This window comes from Mixophyes fleayi, chromosome 7, assembly GCF_038048845.1.
Source record: "Mixophyes fleayi isolate aMixFle1 chromosome 7, aMixFle1.hap1, whole genome shotgun sequence".
Lineage (NCBI taxonomy): Eukaryota > Metazoa > Chordata > Amphibia > Anura > Limnodynastidae > Mixophyes > Mixophyes fleayi.
The window spans coordinates 112,912,332-112,925,172 of NC_134408.1; the positions used below are offsets into that span (position 1 = coordinate 112,912,332).

Consider the following 12,841-nt stretch of genomic DNA (forward strand, 5'->3'; position numbering starts at 1 on the left):
TATTCAGGTTAGTTTTCATATATGTGATTTGAGGACCAGGACATTCTCTCTATTCAGCATCCTTGATGTGCCACTACAGTCTCTTTAGTACTGGGGATAAAGGTCCTTAATGAAGGCCCCTGTCCGGCTTCACACTAGACTGTCAATAACACCACACTGATACCACTGTCAGACTAGCCAATATATATTGTAATCAAAGCAGGCAGTGCCTAGATCTAGCACAATCTTGAAATGAGTCTGAATCAGTGGACCTCAACAATGAAGAGAATAAAGTGGGTTATTATGGTTATCCATGCACATTTTTCTACAAGAGCTTTTTATGAAAACTTAGCACCACTAATATGTATTTGACATTTTGTATATCCATAAGTAGCTTTCCGTTATGTTTTATTTTATTGAAGTGTGAACATATATTTTTAATACTTTGCCTTTTATGGAGTTGTTTCCATTTTAATAGTAGTGCTAAAAGTTATTGGGCCTGAGTCGTTAAGGAGATCAAAGCAAAAAAAGAGTACATTTGCTCCTGGCCAAACCATGTTACAATGCAAGGGGTGCAAATTAGTTTATTATTTTGCACATAAGTTAAATACTGGCTGCTTTTTCATGTAGTACACAGATACTTGATAGCTTTATTTTTTCACTGAAATTTAAAGTTGATCTAGGACATGCTCTATTCCAACTATAAATCTGTCTCCACATTTAAAATTTACCTCCCCCTCCAATGCAACATGGTTTTGCAAAGTTGCAAATTTACACCTTTTTATGCTTTGCTTTCCTTAATGACCATTATGTTATATCACTTGAAATAGAAGAGGGTGCACCATATACAGACAACTATCCTTTTCTTTTTTTGAACTATATTAAAATAACATTAGCTTTAGGTGAATTGTATATGTACTATTTAACACTAGAGTAAATAACTGTTCATTAGGTAGCAACAACCAATCTGGCATTTCTATTTTCATGTTGCCATACATAGTATATATAAAATATATTTAGCTCTAAGCATTGGGAATGAGTGTACACTAAATTATTATGTGTAGTAGTATCAATTAATCCCACCTCCATTATTTTTCATGTAGAATAGGTGGTTGGTAATGACTGAGCAGCAAAAATAGAAATGATAAATAAAAAAGTAAAGAAAACAAATATAAATTAATTTCAATGTTGCCCCTGCACAGTGCTACCCTATCCATCTGCATATTTAGTAAACAATTGGGTAGATTAAATTCCCTGCATTGTTCTTTAGAACAACGCGGCCAGTACATTATTACTGTTACTACGGGAATTTCTCAGCGGATATTTGCTTGTGGCTCACAGAGCTGCAAGCACAAATCAGCTGAGAAATTACCGTAGTAACAATAATGCGAACAACTCGGCTAATTGAATCTACCACAATATGTCCACAGTTTGCTCCATGTACCCAAATATATCAATTAGTATCTTCAAGATTGTGGAAATTTTAAACAAAATGTCATTTGCCTGCTGTGTTTCTTTAAACAATTAAAATATGTGACAGGTGCTATCTACATGTTGACATACCATGGACCTGTCTTCCCTTATTTTTCCCCTTTTATTCTTTAGATGATGTAAACAATAGAAAGGACATTGTGTTCTTGGTTGATGGATCTGATGCTGGCAGATCCAACTTTCCATCTCTTCGGTCCTTCATTCAGAGTATGGTGCAGAACCTTGATGTGGATAAGGATAGGATTCGGATTGGCGTTGTTCAGTACAGTGATACCACAAGACCCAATTTCCTTCTTAACACTCACCCCGATCGCCAAGGAGTTCTGAGTGCTGTTCAACGTCTAACACCTGTTGGCGGATCCCAACTGAACACAGGGGCTGCCTTGGACTATGTCACCACAAATGTCTTTACCAGCTCAGCAGGAAGTCGGTCAGCTGAGGGAGTGCCCCAATTCTTGATTTTGCTGACTGGAGGCAGGTCCAGGGATGATGTCAGGAGACCAGCCACAGAACTCAAGCGTTCTGGCGCTGTTCCATTTGCTATTGGAGTCCGCAATGCTGACACAACTGAGTTGCAGACCATCTCTTTTACACCAGATTTTGCAGTTTCTGTTTCTGATGTCAACCAGCTGTTGACTCTTTACCAGACCATAGCAACGAGAGTTACTGGGCTTAACAGTCGTGAAATAGAAACAGTGAGACAGTCAATCCCATCGGTGACTTACCCAGGTAGGTGAAAAAGGTGGCTAAAACATGACCTTGAATTAATGAGTAGGACACAATCATAATAGAATTAAATATGTAAAACAAATATATAATATCAATGCTATAAAAACCATATACAACTACTGTACGTTAATATAATATCACTTTACCTGATACTGAGTTGGACAGACACCTGTTTGAGTAGTGTAAAATCTGCAACGTTGTACTGCACATTCCCACAAGAAAAGCTGCACACATATGCATGTAATCATCATCATTATCATTTATTTATATAGCGCCACTGATTCCGCAGCGCTGTACAGAGAACTCACTCAAATCAGTCCCTGCTCCATTGGAGCTTACAGTCTAACTTCTCTAACACACACACACACACACAGACAGACAGACAGAGAGGAAGAGAGAGACTAAGGTCAATTTTGATAGCGGGAGCACCCGGAGGAAACCCACACAAACACAGGGAGAGCATACAAACTCCACACAAATAAGGCCATGTAAGCAGATTTACTCATATCTGACACTTGCATACTTGTGCCTGGAAACGTAGGAATGGGGGAGGAAAGGGTCTAACATAGGTCAAGTACAGTAGGGGAATGTTCTTGTAATTGTGAACAGATGCAGAAGAATGCCTGTTGGGAGTATCAATTGCCGGTGCCGGAGGGCTGGTGCAAATACAAGCTGATTGGTGAATTCAGCTCTAAAGCTGATAGGTGCTTTCTTCATTGAATTATAATATTACACGATTTTATGGGCGTATTTTGAAAATGATTTTTTTTTTTTACTACTTTCATTTGTATGTCATATGAAATATTTTTTCTGCTGTACTATAGAGTTTTTTTTTAATTAAATCAAACAAGATAATGAATGCATTTTCTGCAGTCAAATCAAATGTTAACGAAGTCTCTTGCTTTTATGACCTGGTTGGGTGTAAGTGTATCTGGATGTAAGTATGCCTAACATAAACCTAGTACATATGCCACTGATGCAGAGCTTGATGCATCTTGTGATGTGTTCGTCTCAGCATATGGATGTAAACACGCAGTTTTTACGCGCAGCCTTTGTTAGAGTAAATTACGTTCAATATGCGTATAACTCAGGTCCTATATGTCAAAGTAATGTGCAAACTATTACAAAAAAATAAGTGCTATCATCAATAATTTAATAACTATGTTTTTGTATTTACTTTAAAGCCCTTGCAGGAGCAAAGAGAGATGTGGTGTTTCTTGTAGATGGTTCAAGGGCCGCTACTCCTGAGTTTGTACATGTCAAAGAGCTAATTGGACGGATTGTGGAGACTATGGATGTCAGTCCAGATAGTACGCGTGTGTCTGTTGTCCAGTACAGTGAAGATCCCAAGGTTGAATTCTTGTTAAATGCACATTCCACCAAAGATGAGGTCAAAAATGCAGTGAGAAGGATAAGTCCAAAGGGTGGATCATCAGTAAACACTGGAAATGCTTTAGAGTATGTATCTAAGAATATATTTACACGGCCATCTGGAAGCCGGATAGAAGAACAAGTTCCACAGTTCCTTATTGTGACTTCCTCTGGACCGTCATCAGATGATGTAGAAGAGGGAGCAAGACAGGTTAAAGAGTCTAGTGTGGTACCTTTCTTAATTGGAAAGAACATAAATACGGAGCAAGCCAATAAAATAACATTTGGAGGCAATTTTATAAATTCTGTTTCTAGTTTCCAGGAACTACAAACCCTAGAGTCAAAACTGCTTTCATCTGTCACCAGCCTGGACCATGAAAAGATAACTGAAATCATTGCAGGACAACCTGGACCCCCTACAGGTAAGGGGCCCAGATTTTATGAAACTGTCCCAAATAAGAATGTATCAAAACTCAAAAAAATTCAAAGAGATTGTGAAGCTACGCAAAATAAAACAAGTTATATAATCATGGTGATGTAGTAAAATGTTATGACTGTTTGAAAGTTCTGCAACAACTAAATGTTGTTCGTGAAAGTACTTAAGACTTATTAATACATTGTTCAAGACTAACTTTATGGTGTGTATGGTTTATTTTATTGAATATGATTCACTTGGCATTTGTATAGTATTTCACACCTCCTCTTCTGGCTGACCATATTTTATCTAATTTAATGAGTGATTTTATAATGTGCTTTGTACCAAAAGCCTCAAGGGTTGTAGCAAATTGTATTTTTCAATAGATTTAATGATCTGTAAGTCTTGTAAGTCCTGGATTTTTACTGCAATTTCTTGTAGATATGTACTGTAGTCTTAAATCACATCACTTATTGTCTGTTGTGCTTTAAATGAAATTACAGCTCCACAACACATCAAAAGTGTTAAAGTATAACAGCTGTGATATATTCTACCAAAGCATTACCATTTATTCAGTTTTTTCTCACATGCATCGCCCTCTTCTTCATAGGAACTGACCCGGACAGAAGGGATGTGGTCTTCCTGGTCGATGGTTCCACAAAAACTGGCCAGGATGGCCTGGCTAACATTCGAGATTTTATTTTGAGAGTTGTACAGAACTTCCAAATTGGACCTACTAAAGTTAGGGTGGGCCTGGTTCAGTTCAGTAATGAACCTGCCACAGAATTCTTCCTAAGGACTAACATGAACAAACCTGCCTTGGTCCAGAATATCCGTCGCCTGCGATACAAGGGAGGTACACCACTAAACATTGGGAAAGCATTGGATTTTGTGGCAAAGAATCATTTTGTGAAATCAGCTGGAAGCAGAATAGAAGAGAGAGTACCTCAACATTTAGTGCTTCTTACTGGTGGGAAGTCTGAAGATGATATCAGTGGAGCAGTCAGAATACTTGGTGATAATGGGATCAGATCTCTTGTTGTAGCAAGTGGTAACGCTGACAGCACTGAAGTACAGAGCATTGTAACAGACCCACGCTATGTCTTCCCTATTAAAGAATTTAAGGACCTTCCAAATATCGAAAGCATTTTAATAAAGTCTTTTGAAGGTCCTGTTGTGACAGATGTGGGACCAACAGTACAGCAACCATCAGGCAGTAAGTAGTTTTGCCTTATCATATACTCTCCTGTCCCCATATTACCCAAATAACTAATTATTAAGTTGTTTTTTTTAGATGTATGATTGAAGGAACAACCAATCTAAAGCGAAAATTACTTTATATAAAAAAGCATTAACAAACGCACCTGTAAAAGTTTCAGGAAATTTTTAGGTTGTGCAGTAATTTTCCATATAAAGACTACAATTCCTGGTTGCTAGACCTGTAGGACCTCTTTAGTCTCTTAAAAGGGCACAACAAGATGTCACTTTATGAAAGTCAGTGATGTAGGAACACTGAAGACAGCTAATAACCTAAAGGATTACATATAATTTCAATTGTTTTCAATGCTTTCACTCCATTCTCATATCGTAGTTAATCCTTACGTAAGCCTGCCCTGTGGATATGTATATCTCCCCAGGTTTGTCCAGTATAGGGCTCACAGTTTTTCTGCACAGAGCAAGAATATTGTTTTAAAGGGACTATAGTTCATTGAAATGCTGGCCACTAAGAGGAGGATGAGGTATTTGTATACACTGCAGCTGGTACATGTAGCACACAGTTACTCAGGTAATTTGCTGGCCGTAGCGCCATCTGAGCCAGCCAGTTATGTCAGACTAGGGCAAGGAAACTACTGTCCAAACTTACATCTGTCCTCCACATTCTGCTGCCTATGATGAGGTACGCTCCTGTAAATGCGGTATATGGCTGATAGTTAGTAGAGAAAAAATATATAGTCATAACTATCTTGTAGATGGTTATAGCAATTAGCTCACCTATGACAATGTAGAATGATATATAAGTGACATTACTAGGGAATTGCAAGTCTGCTAGTAGTTATAGTACTGCGCTAGTTATTGAGCCATTATATCATACCTATGATACTACTGCTAGGCATACACTTTTCTCATCTTGTACATTTTCCCACATGTTTATTATTATTAATATTATTATTATTATACTTTATTTGTTAGGCGCCACAAGATTTCCGCAGCGCCGTACACCACACACACAGTACACTATACAGGGTGAAACGGTACAAAACAATAAACAAAAAATACCAGTACTTCAGAAACTCCAGGCTGGTTAATGCAATAAACACGGAGCAGAAGAACGGGTAGGGAGACAAGAGGGAGGGAAAACAGAACAGGCACAAGGGGAACCAAATGAGGCAAGGGAGAGCGCGAGTGGAGGAGGTGAAGGGGTTATGCGGATGGTTGGTAGGCTTTAAGGAAGAGGTGGGTTTTCAGTGCACGTTTGAAGGAGCACAGAGTAGGAGAGAGGCGGATGGAACGAGGGAGGTCATTCCAGTGAAGGGGGGCTGCATGGGAAAAGTCTTGGATTCTGGAGTGGGAAGAGGTGATAAGAGTGGAGGAGAGGCGGCAATCATTGGCTGAGCGCAGGGAGCGGGCAGGAGTGTGAATGGAGAGGAGGTTAGAAATATAGGGGGCAGTAGAGTGGGAGAGAGCCTTGTAGGTGGTGGTGAGGAGTTTGAAAAGGATTCTGTAGGGGAAGGGAAGCCAGTGTAAGGCACAAGAGGAGCGGCGTGAGAGGAAGATGAGTCTCGCGGCCGCGTTGAGTATAGAGTGGAGGGGGGAGAGGGGGGAGTGGGGGAGGCCGGTGATGAGGAGGTTGCAGTAATCCAGGCGGGAGATGATGAGTAAGTGTATGATAGTCGTGGTGGGATGGGAGTCTCGACGGAGGAAAGACAATGAGTTCTGTTTTAGAGATATTGATTTTGAGAAAATGCGTGGACATCCAGGAGAAGATGGCGGAGAGGCAGTCAGATACACGAGAGAGGACGGCGAAAGAAAGGTCAGGAGAAAAGATGTAGAGTTGAATGTACCATACAGGTGATACTGAAGACCGAAGGAGGAGATGAGAGCACCAAGGGAGGAAGTATAGAGCGAAAAGAGAAGAGGGCCAAGAACAGAGCCCTGCGGGACACCAACAGGGAGGGGGTAGGGGGAAGGGAAAGCCAGACGTGGATACAGAGAAGGAGCGGTTAGTGAGGTAAGAGGTGAACCAGGCATGGACAGATCTGGAGAGGCCGAGAGAGAGAAGAGTTTGCAGCAGGAGGGGGTGGTCCATGGTGTCAAAGGCTGCGGAGAGGTCAAGGAGGATAAGTAGGGAGACGTGACCCTTGGATTTGGCCGATAGGAGGTCATCAGTAACCTTGGCTAGGGCAGTTTCGGTGGAGTGGAGAGGACGGTAGCCGGATTGGAGGGGGTCAAGGAGGAAAAAGTCAGAGAGGTGACTGGCGAGGCGGCTGCAGACAATCCGCTCAAGTAATTTGGAGGCATAGGGGAGTAGTGAGATAGGGCGATAATTAGCGAGAGTCGTGGGGTCAAGATTGGGTTTTTTAAGGATAGGAGAGATAAGAGCGTGTTTAAAGGAGGAGGGGACTGCACCGGAGGAGAGAGATAAGTTGAAGAGGTGTGCAAGGTAAGAGCAGATAGTGGGAGAAAGAGAGCGAAGAAGGTGGGAGGGGATAGGATCGAGAGGACAGGTAGAGGGAGGAGAGGAAAGAATAAGGGAGCGAACTTCTTCCCCTGTTGTGGGACGGAAGGAGCTCCAGAGTTGGTTTTTGGAGGGAGGTGAGGCGATGAGGGTGGCGGGAGAGGGGGAGGAGGAGGTGTTCAGTCTGATGGCCTCAATTTTGGAGGAGAAAAAGTTGGCAAAGTCAGTAGCGGAGAGGGAGGGCAGGACAGGAAGGGGGGGGGAGAGGAGGGAGTTGAAGGTGGAAAAGGTGTTTACACCCATCTTGCTTCCATCTGGTTCAATCCAGATTCCCTATATTAACCATATACTCTACAGCCACTTTCAGCACCAATACATAAACTAATAATAATAATAATTGTGGGATCATAATTCTCAACAATGACATAACTACTTCCAGTGCAGGGGACACAGCAACTGCATTCCAAGAAGCCCCCACGCTGCTGTTCTGAGCATGCACAGGGGTCGGCACTTGTGCAGTGAAGCCTCATTTGGTGCTCAAAAGGCTTGCAGTAGGTAATAGGGGATATGTTAACCCCACCATCCCACCAGTGGTCAAATCGGGAGAACCTCGGTCAGAACCGCCAAAAGCAGATCAAATGCGCACATATATAGGGGAGCAAGCCAACATGGCACATTCATTGCAGGGAAGCATGTTTGAAATAGGGGTCTGTGAATAAACGTAAGATAGTCCTCTCATCTTCACCTTCAGAATATTTTCTTATCATTTCCCACCTTGACTACCATAACTTTCTCCTATCTACCATTCCCCACAGCCATCTACCCTCTCTTCAATCTAGCCTAAATGCTGTGGCAAAAAAAATATTCCATTCTCGCAGCTCCGCATTTAAGATACCACACTTCAAATTCCTCCCCTTTTCCCTCTATATTGTCAGCTCTCGTGGACATGGCCCTTCCCATTATTTCACTACTTATTTGTATAGTTTATTTGTCTTTTTTGTATGTCAGTGTTATATATGCTTTGTTTTTAACCCCACTGAGCACTGTGGCACGTTACAAATTATTATTATTATTATCATAGATTTGCAGGGCGCCACAGTGCTCCGCAGCACCTTTCAGTAGGGAAAACAGGACATAAAACAAGGACATACAAGGTAGACAAAATGAATGCAGACATGAAAATAAAGGGTATGGAGGACAATGCTCATTACAGAGCTTACATTCTAACTGGAAGAGGGCACAGCTAAAACAAGAGAAGAGAGTGTGACTTAGAGTGGAGATTAGGAGAGCTGTGAGGATGCATTAGTGTGAATAGTATCATCAGGGATAAGGTGAGCTTTAAAAAAAAAATGGGGCTTTAAAAAACATCTAAATATTTGAAGGCTCTGTGAAAGCCTGATTGGACATGGTAGGGAATTCCATAATTCCATAAGTGTAGGTGTAAGTGAGAGATGCTTACCAGAGACGAGACAAGGCGTAGGTCAGAGGTAGATATAAGAAGGCGGGAGTGGCGGATCCAGGGTGGGGGGGCGATCGGGGCAATCGCCCCCTCTAGCAGGGGCTTGCTGCCGACAGCTGCACACTGTACAGGTCCGTTCGGCAGTGACAGTGTGCTGCCCGGCTGCTCTGATTGTGTTTTAAACACAATCAGAGCAGCAGGGCAGCACACTGTCACTGCCAAGCGGACCTTCACATACTGTGCAGACGCCTGCAGCCTTAGAAATCAGAAAGGGGGTGGGGCCTAAATCGCCCCCCCTAAAATCGCCCCGGGTAGAGCAATTGCCTAGATCCGCCCCTGGAAGGCGGGAGGGAGAGTATTTTAATATGAGATTTGAGATGTAGGGGTGGTGTTATTGAGGGCTTGGTCGATAAGGGTGAGTAATTTGAATTGGATTTTGGAGGACACAGGGAACCAATGTAGGGATCTGCAAAGTGGTGCAGCAGATGTGGGGCGGTAAGAGAGGAAGATCAGTCTTGCAGCAGCATTTAGGATGGATTGAAGTGTGGATATATGGGTGTCGAGAATGTCATATAGCAGGAGGTTGCAGTAGTCAAGACAGGAGATCATGAGAGAATGGATAAGAGTTTTGGTAACATGTTGAGTAAGAAAGGGTGTATTCTGGCAATATTTTTAAGGTGGAATTGACAGGAATGGGAGAGAGTCTGGATGTGAGGAATAAAGCAGATGGCGGAGTCAAGTGTGACACCAAGGCAGTGGGCTGGGAGACTGAGGAAATTGTGCTTACATACAAAATATAAATTAACACGAATAATAAAATTAATAATAAGGTAGGAGTTTCAAAAAGGTAATTTGATAAAGCAATCACAGTGAAATGACATGATAAAACAACGCAATGCAGTGTGACTAAGTTTATTACAGCTGATATGTGAGAGAGAGATAACCTTCATCAATAGGTGCTATGCACTTAAGCTGGATACACACTACACTAAACGACCGTTCGGCCCTATATCGCATTAGTGTATATGCCATACAAGCCAACTTTTCAATGTTGGCCTCCGGGAGAGGCGTGCGTGTAGAGGCGGGGCTAGGCAAATCACATTATTTTGGTCCCGCCCCCCACGCTGAAATGGTTCAAATCTGTCATTTTATCACTAGGGTGGGCTAAAATTATGCAATTCCATGAGAATCAGGTCATGGAGGCTCGAAATCCTGTATGCAGTCCTTTAACGCAGAAACCAACTTCAGGCTGTTCCTTCCCTCATTCCTGGCCCACAGATGGAGTGTAATAGTAGCTCTAGAGAAGTATTTATCGGCATGTTTCTCAGGCTGATGGGAGATGTATTCTTCCCAGCAGACAATTGCGTAGGTGAGCATTAAGAATCCTGGATCTGCCCAATGGGCTGCTTTTCCTACAATTCCTACACTAATAGAGTCAGGTAAGGCAGCAAGTGTTGGCTATAATGAAATTTTATGAAGTCTTTATATAATACTTGCCAATTTGGGCAAGTTTGCCTCCGGGAGATGTGGGGGACAGGTGGGCATGTGGGGATGGGGCTTGGCGAATCGTGTAATTTGGCCCCGCCCTTTAAATAAACATCATCAGTTCTATGCTATTGTAGCTAGGGGGCAGGCCCCGATGACGTGTGATTCTCATCATAAGCCCCACCCCCCAACATTTAATTACTTATGTCCAGGAACCAGGAGGTTGCTCTGCTCTCCTGGGAGTCCGGGAGGACTCCTAGAAATTCGTCAGTCTATCGAACATTCTGGGAGAGTAGGCAACTATGCTTTATATACAGAATAAGAGCAATTGTAGTGTACAATACATGGAGCTTGGGGCACAGTCACATAGTGAGGATCAATCTGCTTACCCGGCTTTAGCGAGTGAAAATCAAAGTGCTTGCCAAAGGTGTAGGATGCATTGGTGCTAATGAGGTTTCCAAAATAGCAAGTGATACAGCAAGTGCTATACCCATTTAGATTTTTTTTTGCCTTGAATAAATATTATCGAATTATATGTTAACGTTCAAATAAGATTACACTCTATCTGCTTATTCACATCTTAATTAACTTCTAAACGTGTAGCATTCCCGGCAGCAAAATAACCTTCAGCACCACGGCCTCAATGTCTATCCTGTAGGTTTTCCAACTATTTCTCTCAGCTCGCCTTCTTTTCCAAGTTTTCCATCCGTCTCTCCCTCTACGTCAACTTTCTCAGGTTAGATTTTTCCTTCTCAAAATTCTTCTCCTGTCAGATTATATATCACTTTTTACTTTATTCTATAGGCTCCTAATAACTCTTTTTTTTACTTTATCCCTTTGTCATTTTTCCTTATCTGAAATTCACAGTTTATATACATGGAGTATTTAATATCCAGTATTACCATTTTCAAATTCTGGCTTCCCTGGTTTCAATCCCAAATTCCTGGAAATTCCTGGTCACAAATTCAAAATTCCTGGTAAATTTCCTATTAAAATATTTAGTTCAATAGGAATTATTTATAAGCAGAAGAAAAAAACACACAGGTCATACTTTTATGCACTAATGCACCTATCACAGCTGTTTGTCCACATTGTATTTTATGAGGAGCAGAGAGCAGCTGTGCCAGACCCCTTTTCTGTAACACTAGAGGGATTCTGAGGAATCCTGTTGGTGCACTGCCACTTGCAGCTCCCAGGGATCAAAGCACCATAGCTGAGCTCAAAGAGTTCTGGCTGTGGCAGCATTAGCTCTGTTGCTCCAACGTCTGCTTATTATCTTCCTAGAGCCATTTTAGGCTTGAAGTAGGCACCAGACCTCAAAGATTCATATCCTAGAAAGATTATTGGGTGGGATATTAATAGATAAATCTCCAAGCCCAGACTTAGTGGAGGCAGGGTGAGAGGGGGGCTGAACCTCTCCTCACCATGGCACAGCATGGACAGTGGGGATGTGGGGAAATCACACACCCAAGCCACTGTGGACAATGTGAGAACATTGTCCTAGCTGTTCCATATCCAAGATACTAAATGTATGCACCAGTTAAAGGGTCGGGGAGCTGTATTATCCCCTGCTTACCTGTGTCTCTACAACTCTATAAAAAGGGCAGAAACCCCCATGTAAATAATGTATAAGTCTAGGGAGTGTATTTGTTACCCGATATTAAGAAAACACCAAGATCTTCAATCAGTCTTTATTATTTGCAGTCTTTGCGGGCAGTAGTAGGAAGATACAAAAACAGCATATATGTCACATAGCAAGGCTGGCTGGTTACATGAAGCACCCTATAATACAATTGTTACAGATTATATAGTATATTTTTCTCATTCTATCTAATTATCTTTGACCATTTCAAGACCAATCAGAATATATTACAACTATACAATATGAAGTAATGATCGCTAACACATCCACTACCCTTAAGTAGGTGGTGGGCGAAACAGCTCTATTAGTAGGGCCTGATTTAGGGTTCAGTCCGCCTTCGGCTAATATGCTTGCAGCGCCCCCTCACCTGCCACGCCAGGATAATATGTGGTAGGTAATAACTCATCCTATGTAAATGTTCCTGTGTATTCTAAGCTCAGCTCCACGTGACTTTTTAAAAAGGTCACGGCAATCTTTATCACTTATTTTGTTTTCATTAAAACCAGAACTGTATAAAGGAAGGAATGTGCCTATTGGATAATCAGGCCCTGTCTTTTAGGATCTATTGTGTCATAAATGTTACTATTCCTAAAG

At 41.8% G+C, this 12,841-nt stretch overlaps 1 protein-coding gene across 1 annotated transcript in view; it reads left to right on the forward strand.

The window, feature by feature from the left end:
- The window catches only part of COL6A3 (collagen type VI alpha 3 chain), a 107,898-nt gene that overhangs the window by 44,648 nt on the left and 50,409 nt on the right, over window positions 1-12,841 (forward strand). Inside the window, exons 9-11 of the mRNA XM_075180382.1 lie at window positions 1,585-2,199; window positions 3,384-3,992; window positions 4,596-5,201. Of these exons, the coding sequence (XP_075036483.1) occupies window positions 1,585-2,199; window positions 3,384-3,992; window positions 4,596-5,201 (1,830 nt within the window). The remainder of the gene's footprint in view (window positions 1-1,584; window positions 2,200-3,383; window positions 3,993-4,595; window positions 5,202-12,841) is intronic.